This window comes from Balaenoptera borealis (assembly GCF_965194805.1).
Source record: "Balaenoptera borealis genome assembly, chromosome: 7".
Classification (NCBI taxonomy): domain Eukaryota; kingdom Metazoa; phylum Chordata; class Mammalia; order Artiodactyla; family Balaenopteridae; genus Balaenoptera; species Balaenoptera borealis.
The window spans coordinates 85,726,617-85,751,408 of NC_138864.1; the positions used below are offsets into that span (position 1 = coordinate 85,726,617).

The 24,792-nt window shown below is 38.1% G+C and overlaps 1 protein-coding gene and 1 pseudogene across 13 annotated transcripts in view; one reads left to right on the forward strand and one right to left on the reverse strand.

Annotated features, from left to right (window-relative positions):
* Window positions 1-24,792, reverse strand: part of LOC309632218 (small ribosomal subunit protein eS6 pseudogene) — a 260,166-nt pseudogene that overhangs the window by 136,961 nt on the left and 98,413 nt on the right. The window lies entirely within an intron of this gene.
* Window positions 1-24,792, forward strand: part of BBS9 (Bardet-Biedl syndrome 9) — a 480,217-nt gene that overhangs the window by 1,670 nt on the left and 453,755 nt on the right. For 8 of the 12 annotated variants that reach the window (XR_014246785.1, XR_014246786.1, XR_014246787.1 and 5 more), the window contains exons 3-7: window positions 896-945; window positions 1,708-2,053; window positions 9,172-9,294; window positions 16,174-16,324; window positions 19,044-19,108. Coding sequence is in view for 7 of the 12 variants with exons in the window: in XM_082399436.1 (XP_082255562.1) it covers window positions 9,183-9,294; window positions 16,174-16,324; window positions 19,044-19,108 (328 nt within the window). In the remaining 5 variants the exon portion in view is untranslated. Of the gene's footprint in view, window positions 1-895; window positions 1,004-1,415; window positions 2,054-9,171; window positions 9,295-16,173; window positions 16,325-19,043; window positions 19,109-24,792 lie in introns of all 12 variants that reach the window. The other 4 variants (XM_082399437.1, XM_082399435.1, XM_082399438.1 and 1 more) reach the window with 2 other exon arrangements.

Sequence of the window (24,792 nt, forward strand, 5' to 3'; positions counted from 1 at the left end):
CTGATATATAATTTTTTCAGCCTTGAAATAATGGAAGAAGCTGCAGAGGAATTAAAAATAAGTGCATAAGGGAAATGCTTGCCAAAATATTCAGTTGTTAATACCCCAAAGTGAAGAGCTCTTTCAAATTTATTCAAGAAAACACAAACACACAGAAGCTATGCACAGACATGTGAAATTATGCTGATACATGTTCTGGAACTTGGAAATGACCTCTTCCTCTTAAGAATGAAGCCAATTAAAATTGTTGCATGAATGTATGATTCAGCCATTCATGTGTAACAGATCAGGACCCTATGGGGGCCTTCCGGGATAGACCCCTCCCCCATATACTCTGCTATAGCTCCTGTTTGAAGTACCCAGATAATAGTATCTCATGCATATTTCCTGAGTTTTTCATTTGGTAAAAACCACCACAAGTGGAAGAAATTAACTACTTGATGATCATGAGCCCCAGCCCCCAGACCTTCTGGCACCTAAGAATTGATAATGTTAAATTAACCACCCAGTTACCTCAACATCAACCAATGAGAGAGTTGTGCAGTAGCTGATCACATACCCTGGGACGCCCCTCCCTCACCTTGCCTTTAAAAATGCTTTGGTGAAACCCTTCGGAGAGTTCAGGGGTTTTTTTTTTTTTTTTTGAGCATGAGCAACCACTTCTCCTGGCATGGCCCTGCAATAAACCTTTCTCTGCTCCAAGCTCCAACATTTGGGTTTGTTTGGCCTCACTGTGTGTCGGGCACACAAACTTGCGCTCGATAACGATGGAAGTTACCTGGGCCAATAAATGACCTGTATGGTATCTTATAAGACATCCAAATTCAGTTAAGAAGGAGGATATACTCTTTGGAAGCTGTGATTTACAAACAAAGAAAATGTAATTGTGTTGCAGAAAGAAGTTGGTCTACAGAATCAAGAAGAAAACCAAGGGAAAGCAATCAGGTAGTGTTTTTCCTGCGCTGTTGTTATAGAACAGCACGTTCCGGGTGTCCCACGCACAGTACATATTCCTTCCTCTTCAAGGTAACAATGTACTGGGCCAGCAGCACCCCAGCCACCAGGGCGCACACGCTAGCGCTTGCTACCGCGCTCACCCTCGCCATAGCCGCTTGGTCCATGGACGGGGCCTCCTGCGCCTCCCGGTCAGGAGAAGAGGTGGCTGGGTGGCTCGGGCCTCGGATGCTCCGCCCCAGAGACCAACACAGACGCCCCGCCCCGCGCCGCCCGCGCCCCGCCTCCGAGGAAAGCCCCACCCACGAGCGGCGAGAACGGAGAAAGGCGTGGGAGGGGCGTGGCTTGCGTCCCCGCCGGGGTCGGGAGGCGGGTCTTCCTCAGAGCTCGCGTCTAAGGAACTGTCCAAGGACAGAAAAGGGGAGTCGAATTAATTCTCTCTCTCTCTCTCTGCTAATGAGGACCGGGCAGTAGTTCATTCTAGCTCCGCCCAGTAGAAATCTGATTCCAAACATCACTCAGAAAAAAATCCTCCGCCTTCCTCTCTCCTGACACTCAGGACTACAACCCCCAGAAGGCATCGGGGCTCAGCTATCTGACTTGCGCAGTAGCGTTCGTTGTAAAGTGCTATGACAACAGGGCGGAGATGGCTTGGAGTTAGGCTTGAGTAGGTGTCCCTTCCGCCGCTGCTGTCCTTTTTCTGCTACATCCCACTCACTGCCTCCTTCATTATTTCCTCCTCTTTGTGAGCAGCAGGTCTTACCGCTGTTCTTTCCTGCCTGATATCTGCCACGGGATTGATGCCGTTTTTCCTGCTTGTCTCAGCGTGACAGAGAGGGGATGCAGGAGAGCTACTTGGTGGGATCGCTCAAGCTCTGTGGAGCTGGTGGTGCCAACTGGTGAGGCGCTGTCTTTGCCTGGGACGTGAAACAAGTTGGATCAGGAGAACGAGAGGGAGCAGTAAGGGTTGCTTTTTCCTGCACCGTCCGTTCTTGCTCGTCGTTCCAGCCCTGGAATCCTGGCAGACGTTCTTAAAGAGAAATCGGTGGAAGGAGAGTTCGAAGAAAGGTGGGGCAGGACCCACCTGACTCGGCATCAGGTAAGAAAGTATGTCTAGAATTAAACAGCGGGTGCATGAATGCCCTTTCTGTGTTTTATTTTTTAGTCAGATTGATTCTCTGATGCCGTATAATGGTTTGGGGGATATAGGGTGATAGGTTTCTTATGAAGGATGCTTGCATTCAAAACAAAACAAAACGAAACTGCCAGAACAATGTGTGTGTGTGATCCTGTGAACATTTTTGAGAAAGGGTGATAAGAATTTTTAGAGATTCCATTCAGGAATGTCACGTGGTGCACAAGCATTTTCCTCCTGTGACACTTCAACAGGTCTTGTGAGCAAATGGTCAAAGCAGTTCCCATCCTATGACTGAAGTAGGATGCATGTACTAATACCCCCTAATTCCTTCTTGCAATAGGATTATTGCTTCTCCTTCTCCCTTTACCTTGCAGACCACAGCAGTTTCGATGAGCTGAGGTGATATTATTAGCATCTTCCTTCCCCAATCAATTCCTGCAATCGACTCCAGTTTCCTGGAGTTTTTCTGTTTGTTTGTTTTTTTTAGCATCTCACTTTTTTTTTTACTAAACATGCCATTAAAAAAAAATTATTTATTTATTTTTTGGCTGCGTTGGGTCTTCGTTGGTGCACACAGGCTTTCTGTAGTTGTGGTGAGTGGGGGCTACTCTTTGTTGCGGTGCGCGGTTTTCTCATTGTGGTGGCTTCTCTTGTTGTGGAGGACAGGCTCTAGGCGCACGGGCTTCAGCAGTTGTGGCACGTGGGCTCTAGAGCGCAGGCTCAGTAGTTGTGGCGCAGAGGCTTAGTTGTTCCGCGGCATGTGGGATCTTCCCGGCCCAGGGATCGAACCCGTGTCCTGTGCATTGGCAGGTGGATTCTCAACCACTGCGCCACCAGGGAAGTCCCTACATTTTGATTTTTAAATGCACTCTTTTCTTTAATGGTTAAAGCAGGTGTACAATGCATGTTTGAGCAGATGTACAATGCATGTTTGACAGGCCGTGAGACAAGCTGTTCTAGTTAGCATAAAGTTTACGTTAAATCATATATAAGCCAGAATGACTTTCCCATACCTCAATATGTGAACATTTCTTCCATAAAGTGTTTTTACAATGGAAGAGTTTTGGATTTTGTCAAATGCTTTTTCTGACTCTGTTGACATGATTAGGTGGTTTTTGATTTTTATTTTATTGCTTTGGTATATTTCCTTAATAAATTTTGGGTGTTAAACTAACATTGTATTCCTTGGGTAAACTGCACTTGGCCATGGTGTATAATTCCTTTAATATATTGCTTGATTCACTTTGCTAGTGTTGTGTTGAGGATTTTTACATACATATTTGTAAGAGATATTGGTCTGTAGTTTTCTTTTCCTGTATTTGTCTAATTTTGGTATCAATGTACACTAGCTTCATCGAATGAGTTGGGAAGTGATCCCTCCTCTTTTATTTTTTGCAGAGGTTAGTGAAGAATTGATGTTAATTAAAAAAAAATATTTGGTAGAATTTACCATCTGAGCCTAGTCTTTTCTTTTTTTCTTTTTTTCTGAGCCTAGTCTTTTTTTGTGTGTGTGGATAGTTTTTTGATTACTAATTCAATCTCTTTCCTTGTTATAGGTTTATTTAGATTTTCAGTTTCTTCCGTAGTCAGCAACAGATAGCTGGGAGCAGGACAAATAATGCTGATGTCCTGCCCTTCCTGGGAAAATAGTTCTCTGATTGGGAGCTGTGGGGAGAGGGTTCTTGGATGTACCACTCTGGAGTGCAGTTTCCATCTTGCTGAGCTAGGAGTATGGAGAGGAGTGAGTCTTAGTTTAAATACTACAGACTCTTACTGTTCTTACTGAATTTTAGATTTTTAATGTTTCTTTATTTGTTGTATACTCTTAGGACAATTTCCAGAGACTTGAAATGGTTTTTTTTAAAAAAATAAATTATTATTTTTAAAAAATAATTTTCAGTTTCACTGGGAAGTGGGCCAGTGGAGCTTCTCACATGTCACACTGAAAAGTGGAATTCTCTGAAACCTTAAATTGCTTAGCATATGGTTATGGGAGAAATACCTATATTATCAAAAGATTTCATCAGAGTTCCATTAGATATCAAGGTGCTCCAGTGTCTGTAAGACTTATATTTAAGAGCAAGTATAAAAGTGATTATATATAAGCTTATTAGGAACACAACTGCTGTGTGCAAAGAGAAATTTTTTGTAGGTGTGTTTTATTTGTTCAAGCCAAAGGATTGAGCCAAAGGATTAAGCTTTTTTTTTTTTTTGGATAAACAGGGATATCCAGCAACCTTAAGTTGTTCAGACTTGCTATCAAATCTGTCTTTGAAGCCAAAGTGGAAAAGAACTCCCCTTTGAAACCTTTTGCCTTGCAGCCTACGCTGTCATTTAAAAATACACCAATTTTTAGAAAAGGAAATTAATGATGTACAAATTGCACAAATGAGGGTTTGTGGTTTCTTAATTTCTTGGGAGTGGGCAGTGCGCCTTCCTCTGCTTCTGCCTTTGAAATTGGAGAGAGAGGCACTGGGAAACATGCTACTGACCATCAGCCCAAATTGTTGGTTTTCCTATCGTTCACTAATTTTTCAAAGATGTAAGACCTTATTCAATAATTTATTGTCCACCATGGTAAATGTTAACACCTGGGTCATGGGAGAACCAGTATGCAGAATTTTGGCATAATGGAATTTATGCAGTTCTGCTATGTATTAACTTATGTTTTGCCCTGGTATGAAAGTAAGTTGATCTGAAATGAAGCAGCTGTGGTCTTGTGAGGAAGAACCATTTGTTGGACCTAGGTTTGAAATTAGCACCCTCTCCCCCAACCTTTTAAAAATTAAAACAAAGAGAAACAAAAAAAAATCCCTCTACTGACCCATGCTTTTTCAGTGTTTTGGATATTAAATTGCAGGCAGTGACAGCCTAATAATACAAGGGTCTAGAGTAGGGACAGGGTATGCAGAAGCAAGTTTCTGCCATTAGCTGTGTGATTTAGGGGAGTCATTATAATCTACAGAATGAGAAGACCAGCTGATTGATGGGTACCTTCTAGCTGTTGAAGCTCTTGATTTTAAAAATGAGTCTTTTTTTCAAACTTTGGAAAGGTAACTAACTGGTGACAGAGGTCACAGGAAAAAGGAAGAGAAGTAGAGCATTGCTATAAGAAAACATCCACTTAGACTATCAGGTATCCGTGCAACTAGTGCTTTTCAAATTTTAAGGTGCGTGTGAATCACTTGGGGATCTTGTTTGGGGTGGGGTTGAGATTCTGCATTTCTCACAAGCTCTTGGGTGATGCTGACCTGCTGGTCCAGGGACTACACTTTGGGTAGCAAGGAGCTAAACAATCTAGGAAAGGAGGGCTTTCAGAAGCTAATGAAGTGGTAGGTGACTAAGGAGAAATTGATAGAGCAGGAGAAACAGAAAGGAAATAAATGTTGCCAGAGGTATTTTGTTACTAGGAATAGATACTAAATTTTATGATAGAAGTCCATGAGAAATTAGTGCTTGATGTAGAACAGTTCCATTTACACACCATGTTGGAGAGTTAGTTTTTCATATTGGAGTTTTTTTCCCTCCATTATACTAGCAAGCTGAAAAAATTTGTTCAGTAACAAAGGTTTTTAAGGCCATTTTCACATAATAGCTATTTTCATCCGATGCAGTCATGTGTGTTTATATTCAAACTACAGATACATGCACTTTTTCCCTTTCCTGATTATGCTTTTTATCCTTTTGAGTAATCATAGCCATGATGATGACTATATGATGACTGTAGTGCTGTGAGTCCTCCTAGTGAATCATTGAATGGTATTGAATTTGGGTAGCATTCTGCCCTGTGCTGCAAGAGAATGACGTATCTTCATTGCGGCAGTCCAATGGTATGGCGTATTATAATTTTCCAATGTATCTCGAGTACATAATGAGAATATATGGTATTTATTAAGTACTGTTACTTCCCTCTCAAATTAAAAAAATCCAGTAAAAGTATAATAGGAGTGTTTATTACATTTTTGAATACTTGTTGTGAGATTTGAAGTTTTGAAGTCATCTGGCAATTTGTATGGTTACATAGTGCCAGTATTAATAACAGCTGATGCAGATGTTTTTCAGACACTCTCCCACATGTTAAAACTCATGATAAGTTTATTTACCTGCTATGTATTTTTCCTTCACTTTCATCAACACCTTGCCTTTACCTGACTACTTTCCTTATTAGCGTAAAGAGAGGGCCTTAGATGGAGTTTTCTTTCTTTTTTCCCCCTGTTGTTTGTTTCTTTAAACTTGTCACTTTGACATGATTTATGTTCACATAGAAGTTGCACAAGTAGTGGTTTCCCAATGATAAAGTACAATTATCAAAACCATTAAATTGACATTAGTACAATACTATAACTAAACTATAGATCTTATTTTGATCTCCCAGGTTTTATATTACATACGCTATTTTGGGGGGAGAAATATAGTTCTAAGAAATAAAATTTATCCCGTGAAACCACCACCAAAGTCAGGTTACAGAACTTTTTCATTACCTCAAAGAAATTCCTTTAAAGTCACAGTCTCTCTTAACCGTGGTAACTACTGATCTGTTCTCCATCAGTTTAATTTTGTAATTTTGAAAATGTTATAGAAATGGAATTATTTAAAATGCAACCTTTTTGTAAATCAACTATACTCCAATGAAAATTTTAAAAAAACCTAGATAAGCAACAGGGATAAGTTGTATAGCACAGGGAATTATAGTCATTATCTTGTAATAACTTTTAATGGAGTTAACATAATGGAGTTAAAATACTTAATCACTATGCTATACACCTGAAACTCATATATATTGGAGCTCAACTGTACTTCAATAAAAAATACACCTGAAACTCATATATATTGGAGCTCAACTGTACTTCAATAAAAAATAATGAAGTAAGGAAAAAAAATGTAACCTTTTGGGATTGGTAACCTGTTTTTTTAACTCAGCGTAATGCCTTTGTGATCCACCCAAGTTGTTGTTGCTTCATTTTAAAAAATTGCTGAGTTGTAGCTAATTCAAAAAAATACATGCACCCCAAAGTTCATAGCAGCATTATTTACAATTTCCAAGATATGGAAGCCACCTAAATATCCATCAACAGATGAATAGATAAAGAAGATGCGGTATATATATACAGTAGAATACTACTCAGCCATAAAAAAGAATGAAATTTTGCCATTTGCAGCAACATGGATGGACTTGGATGATATTATGCTAGATGAAATAAGTTAGACAGAGAAAGACAAATACTGTATGATATCACTTATATGTGGAATCTGAAAAATACAACAAACTAGTGAATACAACAAAAATGAAGCAGACTTACAGATATAGAGAACAAACTGGTGGATACCAGAAGGCAGAGGGGCAATATAGAAGGCAGAGGGGCAATATAGGGGTAGGGGATTCAAAAGCACAAACTATTATGTATAAAATAAGCTACAAGGATATATTTACAGCACAGGGAATATAGCAATATTTTATAATAACTATAAATGGAGTATAACCTTTAAAATTGTGAATCACTATATTGTACACCTGTGGCATATAATATTGTACATCAACTATGCTTAAGTAAAAAACAAATAAATAAATAAATAGCACTTTGCTTTTGGGGTCATTTGTGGTTGTGTGCAGAGTTGCAAACAATTTGAGTCACTTGATATGCGTGTTCCCAGCTGATGTCACACACAGCGACTCTCTGCCTTCTTGCCTTCTTGTTTCAGCTCTCATACTATAAACAAGGGTCCTTTTCATAGTCTATTTAGTGCCATGTTTTCGACATCTCTGTGGTTTGGGTTGTGTGTGTGTGTGTGTGTGTGTGTGTGTGTGTGTGTGTGATATTGCTGTTTAAAATTGTCCCCCAAAGTCATGCTGAAGTGCTGCCTAATGTTCCTAAGTGCAAGAAGGCTGTGACGTACCCTGTGGAGAAAATACATGTAGTAGATAAGCTTCCTTCAAATATGAGTTATAGTGTTGGCCACTGAGTTCAATGTTAATGAACCAGCAATATATTAAATAAAGTATCTTTAAACAGAAGCAAACAAAAAACAAAGTTATGTATTGATTGGTTGATGAAAATGTTGTAAATAGAGGCTTGCACGACCCCTAACCCTGTATTTCCTCTAGGAGCAATGGTTCAGTATTTGCTAATTCAATGTTTGCTGCAACCTTATAGAACAGAGTTTTTTTGAATGAAGAGCATTGACTGCGTATCCTAACATTTAAATCAGTGTAGCTTGAAGGAAATCTTCATTTATGTTAGATAAATGAATTTTCATAGAATCCCAGGGTATGTGATGTTTGTGTTGTAATTCAAAAGTCCAGTGGGCTTTCACATCTGCCACATTCGTAACTCAGTGGTATGGCTGGTATATCCTCATTTTAGATGAGGAATCAAAGCACAGAGAGGTTGTGTGGGTTGCCTGAGGACACACAGGTAATTAGTGGTATAAATAGACTTACAACCCACTTTTCCTGGTTGTTTTTGGTGTGAATTTCCCTCTTCCATCTTCCTTTCTACAATTAGAAAGGGGAAATGGAGTGAATGCTTTTTGAGTACCTGTAATGTACCCCTTCCAGTGTTAGTCATTTGATGCATTTGATCTCATTTGCTCTTCTCAGCAACTCATTGTGAAAGCAGATGCTGCAGTCTTTTTAATGACCAAACTGAAGGGAAATTAGGTGTTATGCCTAGGAATTATGTGCTAACTAGTTCTGGTAGAATTTGAATCTTGATCCTCCGAAGAATATGTTTGTTACTTTGTACAGTTGTCTACTAAATGTCCCAGAATAGAGAATTGACCCAACATAAATGTATAATTTCTCAGCTTGACTTTTCGATGGCATTGCAAAATATCTGATTAATGTTTCCACTCACTTGGATTTGTGGTTTCACATATGTCCACAAAATACAAAACATTAGAGTTGAATACAATGTTTTTTCTCAAAGTTGTCTAACTTTAGTTTGCTATGTATGCCTTAAGAGTTAATTAATTCAGAACAACAACAACAAAAAAGAGTTAATTAATTCATAAATCATGGTGTGAAGTGGACTTTTTTTGTGAAGTGGATTTTTATTATAAATAAATGCTTTCTTTTTTAGAGTGAGCGAAAATGTCTTTATTTAAAGCCCGTGATTGGTGGTCTACTGTTCTGGGAGAAAAAGAAGAATTTGATCAAGGCTGTTTGTGTTTGGCTGATGTTGACAATACTGGAAATGGACAAGGTAAACAACTTATGACCAAGCATCTTGGAGCAAAGCATTTTATAGGGATGGAATAAAAATGACTTCTTTTTTTTAATGTGTACTTTATAGAACTTAGGTGAACTGTCATGACTATGCCCTAGTTTTTAAGGTAGTTTTCCTTATAAGTAATATTTAAGTAGCAGGCTAATAAATGTGGTTATTACTTATGTTTTGTTGTTTGTGTTTTTCTGGTTTGTGTTGATTCTGTCATATTATTTACTGGAACTCAGAAAAATATTATAAAGCATCATTTAATTTGTTTTTATTTGTTGCAAAATCAGGTTTCGTAGGGTAGAGCTGGTAAAATATTTTGAATTTTGAAAATTTTTCTTTTGTAGAAGCTGCAAGAAAAATTATATTCTTTTAAAATAGAATCTGAAAGCCATTTACCAGAATGGAGAAATTATGTTAGCTCTATTTGTTTGTAGAAAACAATTGTTAAATCATTGATTTCATTTTTATATTTTGAAACTAGAAACGATATTCTATTTTATTCTTATATTATTTGCTCCTCTTTGCGTCTTCATATAAGTGGTCTTTAAAACATTTTAGTTCTATATTATTGCTACTTGAAATTTATATTTGGTTTGAGTGATTTATAGTCATGAGCTTTTTTTTTTGTAATTCAGATAGTCACTGGCCTCTTAAAAAGAAAACTTATTATAATAATTTTTCTTTTGTTCATTGTATATAAACATTGTCCCCTTACATTTTTCTTTATTCTATTTCTCTTGCCTATAATGAAAACAGTAGAATTTGGGGGATAAAGTGAAAGGAGAAAATTATATTGGCAAAGAAGAGTGGGAGGCACTAAACTGTTCTGAGCACCTACTAAATTGTTTCTAAGGAAAATCTGGGCCCTGCCCTCCTACTGATAGGAGAGGCAAAGGTCTTCTATTCATAAGGTGTCCTGAGCTGTTCTTCAAAGATTAGCAACCCTGCCTCCTGCCCAACTGTTTGTTAAAATTTATGATTCCTCTATAATTTGGTAGCATAGAAGAGTCATATCACAAAAATACCTGCCAGAGAGAAACAATTTCAAACCCACCTCTGCCCAAACTATTTAAAGCTTAACTTGGTTGGAAACTATACTTACTGATTATCTGAATAACATAGTGTTCACTCATCATTTCTATTAGAGCTCCTCACTGGGGTGCCACCACTGGGTTACCAATATGCTGAGATGTTTCATCCACCCTATTTACTTCCAGCTGTGAGCAGCTTCCTCTGTTTTCCCAAGCATGCTATACAAAAATCATTCTGTGTGTATGTGTGTTCCACATAGAAAAAAAACACTGATCATTATTTCTCAAAGCCTGGACCACCTACATCATAATATTCTGGGGTGATTATTATATATGAAGATTTTCTATCCCAGATGTACAAGATCTTCTAAGATCATATTCTCTGGGGGGTAGATGGATTGGACGGGGGCTTAGGTATCTGCATTTTGACAAGCTCCAAAGTTGAATGGTGGCACACTGAAGTTTAAGAATTATTACTGTTGATCTTATGGAGTGGAAGTTTAGTGAGAGCAGTTTCGGAAATGCTCTGTTTGAAACAGAAGTGTCTGGTAGGCAGAATCGAGGTAGAGATTTGGGAGTGAGCAGTACACTGGTTGTATTTGAAGCCCTGGGAATGGGTGCAAATGCACCGAGAGAGAAGATGGAACAAGAGGGAAGGAACTTTAGGACCATAACCTGGAGAATATGAGCATTAAGGGAGACGCTTTGGGACAGGTAGTCAGTAATAGATTCTGAGAAGGGCAGGCAGAGAGGCAGGAGAACCAGTTGGGCTGATACCTGGGAGGCAAGATTTAGTGACGTGAAGACTGATTTTTAAATTTCCATATTGTTTTGCGGCAAGTGGTTTGTTAGTATCCTTGGTGAGGGTGGATGAATGGGCATAATGGTAACAAAATCTAGATTTGCAGAGAGTGAAAGAGTTAGAAGTGGGGAAGCCTGAGTGTTTATGGCCCTTTAAAGAAACAGCTGTGAAGCGAAGAAGGGAGAATGATGACTGGGGACAATGTAGGGTAAAGAGAAATGGGAAAAATTCAGTGTGTAGCATAGAGGATATAATTGATAAAGCAGGGATCCAGAGAAGACAGTTGGAGGTGGGATCAAGTACGCAGATGGAAGGGTTAACTTTAAACAGGTTTGAGAATTTTTTTCACTGTGATAGAAGGCAAGAAGGTAAGAATGGACATAGATGAAGAGAAGTTTGCAGGTCAGTTTGGGAAGTTGAGACAATAATGCCAGTTGATCCCTACTTTCTCTGAGGTGATCAGAGAGTGAAAGGATAGTATTAGGCATCTTGAAATTGCTTTAGGTGAAGCTGACTTGATTCATAGAAGAAGGATTCCTCGTTAATCTTGAGAGAATCTGAATGGTTCAGCTTAGATTACGTGCTAACATATAACCTGGAGGGAGTGTTTATTACAAGAATCAGAGTTAAAAACACATTATATAAGGCAGACTAAAAAATAGTTCTTATATTTATCTTTTAGCTTCTCAGCATTTATACCTTACATGGGGCAACTGTCCCTTGTACAACTGCACTTACACATACTCTTACCCATCTGCCACGGGAGATAACTGCGTGCACCTGCTGCTTCAGAGGCTCTTTCAGGGAGCTCTGGCTCTTCAAATCTAGGATCCCTGGGTGTTATACCTTTCGTTTGTCATTCGGTCATGATCATGTTCCAATATTCTGCTTCCTCTAGAATAATTGGTACATACAATCCGTGTTCACAACCTAATATATAATAGTTGAGGAAAAGAAGAAGAGAAGGAAAAACTTAAAAGTTAAGATGAAGGAGCAGGAAAAACTGTATGGCAACTTGAAGAAGTCATGTTGGGAGCTACATCCTTTTGTTTTGCAACTGGTCACCCGGCTGTGTTCTAGGCCTCTTCATTCCTGGGGGATCTAGAACACTGACGCTTGCCTAAAGAGGGTTATAGTAATTCCATTTACTACTGATACAGACAGTACAGGAAGGGCCCATGGGGGTCCCTGGGTTTCACTCATATTTCTTTCAGCCCCATTCAGCCTTTATGAGATGGTGAGGTAGTCCTGGCTCCTGCAGATTGGATTGTGGTCGTACATGTAAAGATATACTCCTGCTTCTGTCAGGTGAAAGCAAATCATTTCTGTTGGTCTCTGTGTATTGGAAAGGAGAAAATACATTACTAAGATTTAGAACTGTACTCAAGCAGATGGGATGTATTAGTTGGCTCCAAGAAAAAATAATTTGTGGAATAACAGAAGAATTTAGAGTTACCATTTAAGTTATACTGATCAACTCTAACTCTATAAGACCCATTAATTAGACTTTGATATCAGCAAATCTGGTTATTAAACAGGGCTTTGATAGGAATTATCACATATTACAGAGTTAAGTGTTTTGGAATTAAATTTTGGAAACCACCCCAAATCAGGTTTAGGAGTGATATTGATTTTGATTTTCTCCCTGTTGGAGAGATGGAGTTCCACTGGCTTCCATATAGTCCTTTCGATATAATATCCCTCGCTCTGCATGTTAGAGAACCAAGTGGATACTCTACCGTTTTCTACGGAAATACATTTCCTTTAAGCTCTCCTATGCTGGGTGAGAAATCATAGGTTGGCTTTGCTTTCCCACTGGGTGAACTAAATTAGGAAGTTCATTTATCATGGGATCTCCATAATTGGCAACAACAGTATCTTCCTGGGCTTCCAGAATTAGCAGTAATTTAGAGCCAATATTCAAGTGTTCTCATAAAGGTTGGGTATATACCTTTCCTCAGTACACTTGGATAAATGACTACTGGTCCAATAGGGAAGAATCTGAGGAAACTTCACATTAGGCATGTGTGGTGTTACAGCAGTCTATACATAACCTTGTCTTTGTTCAAGTGACTCTGAGTCTATAAATTGACTTAAGTATGGGGATCAGTGCTATGCCATGACTGTCTAATATGGTGGCTTGAGTTAGTCCTCTTTTCCATAGACCTGGACTACTTTTGGTTATAGACTTCAGAAAAGGCCTTAATTTGATAAACACACTATAGTACATTGTTACAATTAAATACTACTCAATAATAAAAAGAAATCAATCACTGGGAAAAAGGGCCTTAATGAGTTGCCTGTTTGTTCCATTCCTGGGGATCCCATATTAATTAATTATAGCTTGTAATCTGTGATAGTTAGACTGTTACCTGAGATCTGGTTACTATAATAGTCCCGCTGTCTATTTTAATAATCATACATACACATTTTAATTCTAGGGGTTAAATTGTCACCACTTGGACTTGGCCATCCTGGTTTCCTCTTACCCCTGAGGATAGGGCTTTGTTGAAGTTGAGTCCCATTCTTTGTGATCAATGTCTTTACTTTTATGCAAGAAACCTGGAGAGACTGTGAACTCATTTGTTACTGCAATTTAAAACCTATAGAGTTAATCCCTGAACTAGATTCTTAGGGGTTAAGCCCCCTGCTAAAAGAGGTAAGAAATTCTGCAGACTCTCAAAGACCCTGAGTTTTATTCTTTACCTTGAGATGAGAATTTTGAGATTTAAACCTATCATTCTCTTACTTTAAATTATCCAGTGCCCTTAGAAAAAGCTATCTTATGTATGGTTTGGCATTCCTCCTTCCTGTTCATTTGGCAGCAGCTGTTCAGTTCACTAGAGTGTCACCTGTAATGGGCACAGTGTTCCAGATGCTTGGAGGTGTTAACTTGATTACTGTTCTGTCACTGTGTACAATGCTATTTAACCCCACCTAGAATATGAACAGGAGTCTTAATGCTTTGTGCCCCAACTTAGCTCAACAACCAATTTCCAAATATCCCTGCAGGAATTGGTGTCTGTAGTTTATTCAGTGGTGCTAATCTGTATATCAATTAACATCTTATTTTATTTTTTTGCCACAAAGTGACAGGAAACAATTTTGATAAATGCAAATAAAAGAGAGATTGGAATGAGAGTGACATAGCTCTCCTGAATGCAGGAAGAGTTCATTTGGCCAAGCCTTAGTCAGAGACAGGAACCAGTATGTTTCCAGAGACCTTGTAGACCTCTGAGGCTGCCATCAGATCACCCAGCACCAGATTCATTTTGTTTTTAATTGAAGTATAGTTGATTTACAATGTTGTGTTAATTTCTGCTGTACAGCAAAGTGATTCAGCTATATATATATGTATATATATGTGTGTGCGTGTGTGTGTGTGTGTATATATATATATATATATATATATATATATACATTCTTTTTCATATTCTTTTCCATTATGGTTTATCACAGGGTATTGAATACTGTTCCCTGTACTATAGAGCAGGACCTTGTTGTTTATCCATTCTATATATAATAGTTTGCATCTGCTAGTCCTAAACTCCCAATTCAACCCTCCCCCATTCCTCCTCCCCCTTGGCAACCATAAGTCTGTTTGTTTTGTAAATAAGTACATTTGTGTCCTATTTTATATTCCACATATCAGTGATATCATATGGTATTTGTCTTCACTTAGTATGATAATCTCTAGGTCCATCCATGTTGCTGCAGATGGCATTAATCCATTCTTTTTTATGGCTAAATAGTAGTCCATTGTATATATGTACCACATCTTCTTTATCCATTCATCTGTTGATGAACATTTAGGTTGTTTCCATGTCTTGGCTATTTTGAATAGTATCACCAGATTCTTAATGACATGTGTGTCTCTATTCAGGATTGAAATTCCTAGGATAGTACCTCTCTCATAGGGTTATTATGAGGATTTAATCAGTTAGTATATATAAGCTACTTAGACCATTGCCTGGCACCTAATAAACTCTCAATAAATAAGTGTGTAGAACTCCTTCTTTTAAGCTGATAGAAAAAAGTCAATGTATTCTTCTAATCCAGGGATTTCAAACAACCCAAAGTATTAGTTTCCTAGGATTGCCATAACAAAGTACCACAAATTGGCTGGCATAAAACAACAAATTTATTCTGTCACAGTTCTGGAGACTAGAAGTCCAAAATCAAGGTGTTGGCAGGACTACGCTACCTCTGAAGCCTCTAGGATCCTTCTTTGCCTCTTTCAGTTTCTGATAGTACCAGGCATTCTTTGGCTTGTAGATGTATCACTCCAATCTCTGCCTCCATTGTCACATGATCATCTTCTCCTTGCTTGTCTCTATGTCTTCACGTGGCATTCTCCTCTCCCCACCCCTGTCTCTGGCTTCTCTTCTTATAAGGATACTAATTGAGTCCTATCACTTACCTAATTGAGCGTGACCTCATCGTAACTTGATTACATCTGCAAAGACCCTATTTCCAAATAAAGTCACAGGTACTGGGGGTTAGGACTTCAACATATCTTTTTGGGGGACACAATTCAACCCATAATACCTATCCTACTATTTCCTCCTTTTGTACCCAAGACTAGAAATTGTAAATCAGAGCACTCTGTCTAATGAGGCCTCAGTGTTTTTACACTGAGTTAATACGGTGTTTCAACAGCCAAAACCAGGTATAGAGTTGACACTCTATGACGAAATCAGCTTACAACCTGATACTGGTCCTTTCTTAAAAGGGCTTGCTTTGACTGTGTTAAATTATGGCTACGACCCCAAATCAAGGCTTAAGAAAAATATAATATGTTAGTACATTTGAATATTGGTGATGTAAAGCTATTTTTGAAAAGCTATGTGTTATTAAGATAAGTTCACTTTAATTACATATTCTATTGGCAGATTGGTTTTTGCATATGAAGCAAAACTGGATTCTTTTAATTTTTAGATTTCTCTTTTAGACACTGGAAATTTTATTTCCAAAAAATTTTTGTTGCTAATGTTTGTTTCTTTCTATATTTTTAAAAAAATCTCTTTACAGATAAAGTAATTGTGGGTAGCTTTATGGGATACCTAAGGATCTTTAATCCTCATCCTGTAAAAACAGGAGATGGAGCTCAAGCTGAAGATTTGCTTCTAGAAGTGCATCTACGAGATCCAATACTGCAAGTGGAAGTAGGAAAGTTTGTTTCGTAAGTACAGCCCACCAATTCTGGTGTTTTATCTTAATACTTGGAGTATGTCAATCCCTTACTATGTCACTTTTGTGGATGCTTCAAAAAAAAAAAAAGACTATCTATGAATTAAATATATTTCCTGTATATTGTCACCTAGGTGGTCCTCATGTACTGAACATTTTAAAATTTGGAAACCTGTACATTTAAGATAGAATAATTTAGGACTTTTTTATAGTAACAGACCTAAGATGCCTGATGTGTCAGAAGCTTAAAGAAAAGAGATAAGCTTTTGAAAAATAACCAGACAAAGAAATAGAAAGTATTCACCACTTAAAGCACTAATTGTCCAGTTTTAAACAAATTGTTTGTTTAAAAAAATTAGACATCATAGCAGTTATGTGATTTGGTGCATAACTTTGAAGCTTTGAAATGAATTACTTATTTGGGGTAGAGAGGTCCTTAGTTTCTTAAAGGACGCCAGCTCACCCCACAAAGTAAGTCTTTGGTTCAAAGTACTTTATTTTTAAACCTTATTTATTTTAGAACACCGTTTATTATTTTGCATTTTGTGTAATATATCTGCTTTTTATTTACTGATGATATTGCTGATTTTATCTTATTTTCATACATGCATTTTCTTAAAATTAAGCCTGTATTTCTTAATCATTTATAAAAGTATCTATTGTGAAGTGTTATGTAGACAGAGGTGGCCTTGTTTTCCCGTACCTTTTCTTTTTGAGCGCCCTTTTGCTGTCTTAAGTCGGGGAGTGCCCTGAGCTCTGGATTTTGGCTCACTCCAGTTGCACATCGTGATTTATTGGCCCCAGGTTCCACTTGTTCAGGGCCCTGACTCCTACTAGAAAAACCTGAAAGACTGCTCCCGAGCATTAACCCTCTTCTGGTAACACGATTCATTCTGTTGGGAAGCTGCTTCGTGGATGCTATAGGCCAGGACATGAGATGGGACTTTTATGCCCTGTGACAGGCTGGATCAGGATGTTATGATTGACGTGGCTGGTAAATATCTACTCCATCTCAAAGCTGATGATGATTAGGTGCCCATTGTGTACCTAGCACATATTAAATATGATGGATTTATAAAGTAAGGAGACAAAAGAATTCTTGCCTCTAAGAGCATTTTTACCTTTTCATTTTTTAAAAAAGTGGAATGCTGTCACAATCATTCTACACAGTAGTGTGGCTTTCACCTATGTGATCACTTGTTGGAAGGGAGGAGGTGAACATTAATGATACTGTACTAGTATTAATTGACTAGTACTATCTCATTAATCTTATCTGTAAGATGTGATCTGCGTTTAGAGATAAGGAAACTGGCTAGAGCTTAGAGCTTTAGGTTACACAGCCAGCATTCAGGCCCAGGTCTGTCTGACTCCATTCTTTACTGTCTTTCCATGACATCATGTTCTTTTCCTGTGCATGATGGAAAGATTGTTTTGAGTGTTACAGGGTACATATAAAAATCTTTGAAGGCGGTCTTGATTATGTGATAGTTGTGTATATTTTCATTTTCTGGTAGTAGAGTGAGTTGGTGAGTATTTATATATTCACTGTAACAATGTTTTGCAGGTATTATCTAATATAATTCTTATTTGATAAATGACAAACTCACACTCTGAAAGATTAAATGATCACAGAAATATCAAAGTGCAGAGTCAAGACCCCAGTCCAGGCCTTCAGACTTCAACTATAGTCCTTTCAGTTTAGAACAGAGTCTGCATCAGAGGTCGAACATCAGAGGCCTGCTTGCAGATTAGTTTTAAATTTAAAAGAATTGCCAACATTTAGGAATGAGAAATTTTCACATAAAATCCCTGCTTTCTGGCTTTTCTTGAAAAAAATGTGGAGATCTGGCCACAAGCCCAGAGCTGAGTAGTCGCTGCCTCCTTTAGTCTGGCCCTAGTCTCCAATTGATCACAGCCATTTACACCCTTTATTCACTTACATCTTCTGACTTGACCCTTGAAGACTTTGAAGTTGGGATTTCTAGATTGTGCCTTGTCTCTGGAAACCACTTGATAGGGGCTGGGAAGTGTAGTGGTGGCAGTGGCCGTTTATTTCTATTTGAGATTTAGACCAAACTGAAATATTTTCAATACCTTTAGTATAATTTCAGACCTCCATGTGATATATGCCTTTTGCCAATGATGATTAGCATTCTGTAGTGCTTTATACTTTACAAGGTGCATTCACATGATTTTTATTTCATTTAATTTAAACCTCTTATTTTCCAAAAGAGGAAATAGGCTTAGAGAGTGTAAGTGACTCGCTCAAGCCAGGACCAGAACGTGGGTCTCCCCCTCCACACACACCCTGCGGCTTGCGGGATCTTAGTTCCCTAACCAGGGATTGTACCCGCACCCACTGCAATGGAAACGCGAAGTCTTAACCACTGAACTGCCAGGGAAGTCCCACATGGATCTCCTTATTGTGGGAGAGCACTCGTGAAGGCACCTCTGATATGACTTTTGCTGGGAGACTCCCTTGGCCTCAATGTGAAGGCAGCTTCTTGAGGCAGAGTGCTTGGGCCTCTGGTATTGCCAAACTGGTTGCTTGTTGTTCAATTTATTTTTCAGCTTTGAATGTTATCTAGTGAATTATTTAGTTCACTCATGATAGGTTATGGTTAAAATCTCTTTTTAAAATCATTTTGTCATTTTTTTGGGTTACATCTGAAACTAGTATTTAAACTTTTAAAACTTTCCCTGTTTTTCAGAGGTACTGAAATGCTTCATTTGGCTGTGTTGCATTCTAGAAAACTGTGTGTCTACTCTGTCTCAGGTAAGAAACATTTTTTTCTAATGTAGAATTTGTACTAAAATCTGGACTTCTTAGTATTATGTAAGAATAGTTAATATTGACTCAGTTGAAGGTTTTCTTATCTTGCTTAGCATTTTCCCATTGTTCATTTATTCTTTCAGGTACAAAGGCTATTACATTTTCTTGGTCTGCTATTTCCATGCATACTTAAATTTCTATCACTGTAGAGGGTTCCTTGGAATCTCCTTCCTCTGAGGAATTGTGTGCAGGATTGCCTATGACTAATAGAGGCCAATTCTGGGTATTTAGGACACTTGAGTCTTAAGAAATGTTCAACAGCAACAGCAGAATTCATTAGATGCTGAGTCATGGTGGTTTAAAGTACATTTTCTTTGGTGAACCTCGAGTATTTCTCTTTACAGTTCCAATTTCTTGGCTTTTGGTTGTCTTCACTCAACCAGACCTCAAGGCATTTATTTGAGACTTAATTAGGTTTCATTCCCTGACATGGTTCTGTGGGTACAAGTATGAAAGTTAATTGCATTTTGGTTTCAGCATTTTGGCCCTTATTAAATATGAAAAGGTAACTTACAAATTTTGTTTCAGTTATTAGATAAATTTTAGTCCAAGTTGACAGTAATTTTTATGACGTGCAATATGGGGGAATCTTTTAACGGATACAATAAAGCTGAGTGTCTGTGGACCTATTGCTTATACAAAAGATACTCTCTTTCGGAATTTGCTGTAAATATTAGCTTCTAGGATTTGGATGTCTCACATTCATTTTCTTGATTTGGGCTTTCTTTGTATTTTGCTTTCAATTTGAGTCATGATTCATATTTACTGTCACTGAGCTGGATTTTTTTTTAAGATAAATTTATTTATTTTATTTTTGGCTGCTTTGGGTCTTCGTTGCTGTGCGCGGGCTTTCTCTAGTTGTGGTGAGCAGGGGCTCCTCTTCGTTGCGGTGCGCGGATTCCCATTGTGGTGGCTTCTCTTGTTGCGGAGCACAGGCTCTATGCAGGGGCTTCAGTAGTTGTGATGCATGGGCTCAGTAGTTGTGGCTCGCGGGCTCTAGAGCGCAGCCTCAGTAGTTGTGGTGCATGGGCTTAGTTGCTCCGCAGCATGTGAGATCCTCCCCGACCAGGGCTCGAACCCATGTCCCCTGCATTGGCAGGCGGATTCCCAACCACTGCACCACCAGGGAAGTCCCAGAGCTGGATATTCTTAGGCCATCTCTTTTTGGGGCAAAGATCTATTAGATTTTGAAGGCAGCCTTGATACATGGTGTGTGGTAGGCATACTTGTTGAATGAATGAATGAACTTATTTCTAGGTAATGCTGAGGCAATTGGTAGTGGCTATTTATTACTCTCTGTATGTTATTTTCTTCTTTCTTCTTTCCCTTCTCTGTTACCACTATCATTTTCTTTTCCATTTCCATTCTATTTATATCAGAGGCCTGGTAAACTACCTCTTACTGTCATTGCTAAATACTCTTATTGGTTTCATGGTAAAAGATGTTGCTCCTCCTAGTGGTAGGGCAGATATTTAGTGTTCCAGAGTAAATGGAGAAGGTATGATATAGGCTACTTTATTGCAGGAATCTAGTTGTTCCTCTGTTTTCCATCATAAGCCTGTTAACTTCAAGTGATATTTTATTAACAGGTATGGAGGAGGAGAACTTGCCCACAGTAACTCTTGAATACTGCTTGGGGTACTGGTCCCTTCTAGAGGCTCTGGGAGCTCTAAGAGGGCAGGAGAGGGAGACATCCTAAAATCTAGAAATTAGGTTAGACTCTTGGCCTTCCCTGGTCTCGTTTGAATGATGGCTCAGAAAGCCAGAAGTCTCTAGAGTTTCACTGGGGTGTAGGGCATAGACTAGGGATGAAATGTGTGTTTATCAAAAAAGGCTAGTGAAAGAAACTGGCATGTTTGGTCACAACTTGTTTATGGGACATTGGTATCCTCCTTCAAATTAGTGTTGATAATGAAAGTTATTTGTCACGGGAATGGCGATTTTATTGCTCTTTTATTCTTTCTATTCATTTACAAGCTTTGTATTCTCTGGGGATGAGGAGTTGTCCAAACTACATTCCCTTACACTCCACCTCATTTTCCTTCTCTGTCTCTCATTTCTTCAGCTTCCTATGATATTCATACGCTGACAGTTTGTATATTTTTCCTGGCTTGGCTTAAATTGAGAAGCAGAGAAGTTAATGTTTTTGTTCTCTTGAATATGTTTCTTGAGGTACCAGACTGAACTTTTACCTAGCTTTTACTGTAACAGGGGAAGCATAAACACTTTCTAGTTTAAGTGAAACCACTGGTGTCAGCAGATGAAAAGTGTTAGCTGAACTTGACATCCTTAACCCTGACGGCCCCCTCCCCAAATGTTTTTTGTTTTCTTTTATGCGCTAATGTACTCCTAAAAAATATTTGAGGCAAATTAGAGGAGACCTCCTGGATATAGCAAACAACTCCTAATAATCAGAGGCTAGTGTGCTGACTTTTTTTTTGGGGGGGTGATATGTCATTAAATGCAGGCTTAATACAGAGAAACAGCAGGGTCTTGCTGACCTGAACTTTGCCCATCTTATCATACTCTGGTAAAGGAAAAGCATCACATGGCATCTCAGATTCCTTCCTGATGGGCCGCAGTTTCTGAGTAAATGGTTACAGATGTGTGAGCTTAAGCCATACTGATTATGTTCTTTTAAATATTCTTTTCCAAAAATTTTGTACTTACTAAGCATTTGACATATTTATAGAATTTTAATATTTGCCGTGAGAGGGCAAAAGGATGTCTCTTTACTTTTGACAGGGTTATATAATCTAATTTGATTATTTAATACAATGAACCTTTTAGCTTACTCTGTAATGGCTTTTATTTCATTTAACATCATTAGATTTCTCAGCAGTTATGTAAAATTACACCAAAACCTGTTTTCAAGGTGACCTTTGATTGTCCAGAGAATTATTTTGTTTAAATTAGGTCTTGTTTAAATAAGACCATCAGCATAAATGTTCTGATATCCATTTACTATCTAATTGATGAAACTTTACATTAACTTTAGCTACATATAGACTATTATTATAGATATACATTTACTGTATTCAGTCTGTATATTCAAGGACAAAACCTATGTAAGTAATTTTAATCTTATGTCATCAATGCTTCTCTAGAAAACAAGTGATCAGAATTTTTAGATTTTCAGGTACTACCTTTATTCCAAGTTAGTATTGAAGGAAGATAAATTGTCTTTTGTTCTCCATAGGTGCACTAATACATTTTAAAGTGCTGTCACCTGAAATTTAAAAACTTACCAATGCATTTGCAGCTTTTTCAAGACATAAATCCTAATGTCATTTCATGCAAGTTTGTTTAAATATTGACTGCTGACCCTTGTGTTCACTGACCTTTTGGCTAGCAGGCATGCGTAAGTGCATTCCTTACTCGGAGGGGTCCATCCGGTTTTAGGTGCAGAATGAAATTTGGAATTTCTGTAGGGACAAACCAAAAGTTTCTTGGATCTTTTTTTTTCCTGGTTTCTTAGAGGCTAGAACTGTCCTTAGGTCAATGCTGTGAGTTATGTTTTTAGAGTTTTTGTTTTTTGTTTTTGCCCGTGTGGCTGGTATGGTTGTGATTACCACCAGTTTCTCTGGACCTTACTGATTTTACTACCATTTAGGTTCCAGAAAGCTTTCATCTCCTATCAGGGTTAGCTGGCAAATCTGAGTCTTTCTCTTTGTTTTTTTACTCTATTGGTATGTGAGTTGTTAGCATTTTCAGGGGCATAGATCTGAGTAGAAGTGGTTCTCCTCCAAGAAATCCTTGCCTGTTAGTTTTTCTCTTTCAACCCTCCACCTTCCAAATGAGGAAGAGAAAGCCAGGGAGAGAAAGGTAGAGGTGAAAATAACATATATATATTATATTGAAGTATAGTTGATTTACAATGTTGTGTTAATTTCTGCTGTACAGCAAAGTGATTCAGTTATCCATATATATATATATATATATATATATATATATATATATATATACACATATACACACACACACATTCTTTTTTATATTCTTTTCCATTATGGTTTATCACAGGATATTGAATATAATTCCCTGTGCTATACAGTAGGACCTTGTTGTTTATCCATTCTATATATAATAGTTTGCATCTGCTAACCCCAAACTCCCAATTCATCCCTCCCCAGGAAATAACATATTTTTGATGCTGCTTTTTTTTTTCAATTTTGGAAGTTGTCATTGGCTTACCAGGTTCCCTGAAAGTTGTTAAATGATGGACAACCAGGTACCAGGATATATAGTGCTGGCTCTGAAGACCTAGTTTGAGTACTGTGTCCCTTATCAGCTATGTGATTTTGGGGGAAATTTATTGAATTCTTTTTTAAACTTAAGGTGCCTCAGTTGTAAAGTGGAAGTAGAAATACTTCTGTTCTTGCAACCTCAGTGTACACTGGTGAATCCTTCTGGACAAAAAACAAACAAGTAAATGCACATGTATAAATATGTATATACATACATACATACAAACATATATTTAGATTTTTTAAAAATAAATTTATTTATTTATTATTATTATTTTTTTATTTTTGGCTGTGTTGGGTCTTTGTTACTGCACACAGGCTTTCTTCAGTAGTTGTGGCACATGGGCTTCGTTGCTCCGCGGCATGTGGGATCTTCCCAGGCCAGGGCTCGAACCTGTGTCCCTTGCATTGGCAGGCAGATTCTTTTTTTTTTTTTAAACATCTTTATTGAAGTATAATTACCTTACAATGGTGTGTTAGCTTCTGCTTTATAACAAAGTTAATAAGTTATACATATACAATATGTTCCCATATCTCTTCCCTCTTGCATCTCCCTCCCTCCCACCCTCCCTATCCCACCCCTCTAGGTGGTCACAAAGCACTGAGCTGATCGCCCTGTGCTATGCGGCTGCTTCCCACTAGCTATCTATTTTACATTTGGTAGTGTATATATGTCCATGACACTCTCTCACCCTGTCTCATCTCACCCCACCCCCTCCCCATATCCTCAAGTCCATTCTCTAGTAGGTCTGTGTCTTTATTCCCGTCTTGCCACTAGGTTCTTCATGGCCTTTTTTTTTTTTTTTCCTTAGATTCCGTATATATGTGTTAGCATACTGTATTTGTTTTTCTCTTTCTGACTTACTTCACTCTGTATGACAGACTCTAACTCCATCCACCTCATTACAAATACCTCCATTTCATTTCTTTTTATGGCTGAGTAATATTCCATTGTATATATGTGCCACATCTTCTTTATCCATTCATCTGTCGATGGACATTTAGGTTGCTTCCATGTCCTGGCTATTGTAAATAGAGCTGCAATGAACATTTTGGTACATGACTCTTTTTGAACTATGGTTTTCTCAGGGTATATGCCCAGTAGTGGGATTGCTGGATCGTATGGTAGTTCTATTTGTAGTTTTTTAAGGAACCTCCATACTGTTCTCCATAGTGGCTGTATCAATTTACATTCCCACCAACAGTGCAAGAGAGTTCCCTTTCCTCCACCCCCTCTCCAGCATTTATTGTTTCTAGATTTTTTGATGATGGCCATTCTGACCGGTGTGAGATGATATCTCATTGTAGTTTTGATTTGCATTTCTCTAATGATTAATGATGTTGAGCATTCTTTCATGTGTCTGTAGGCCATCTGTATAT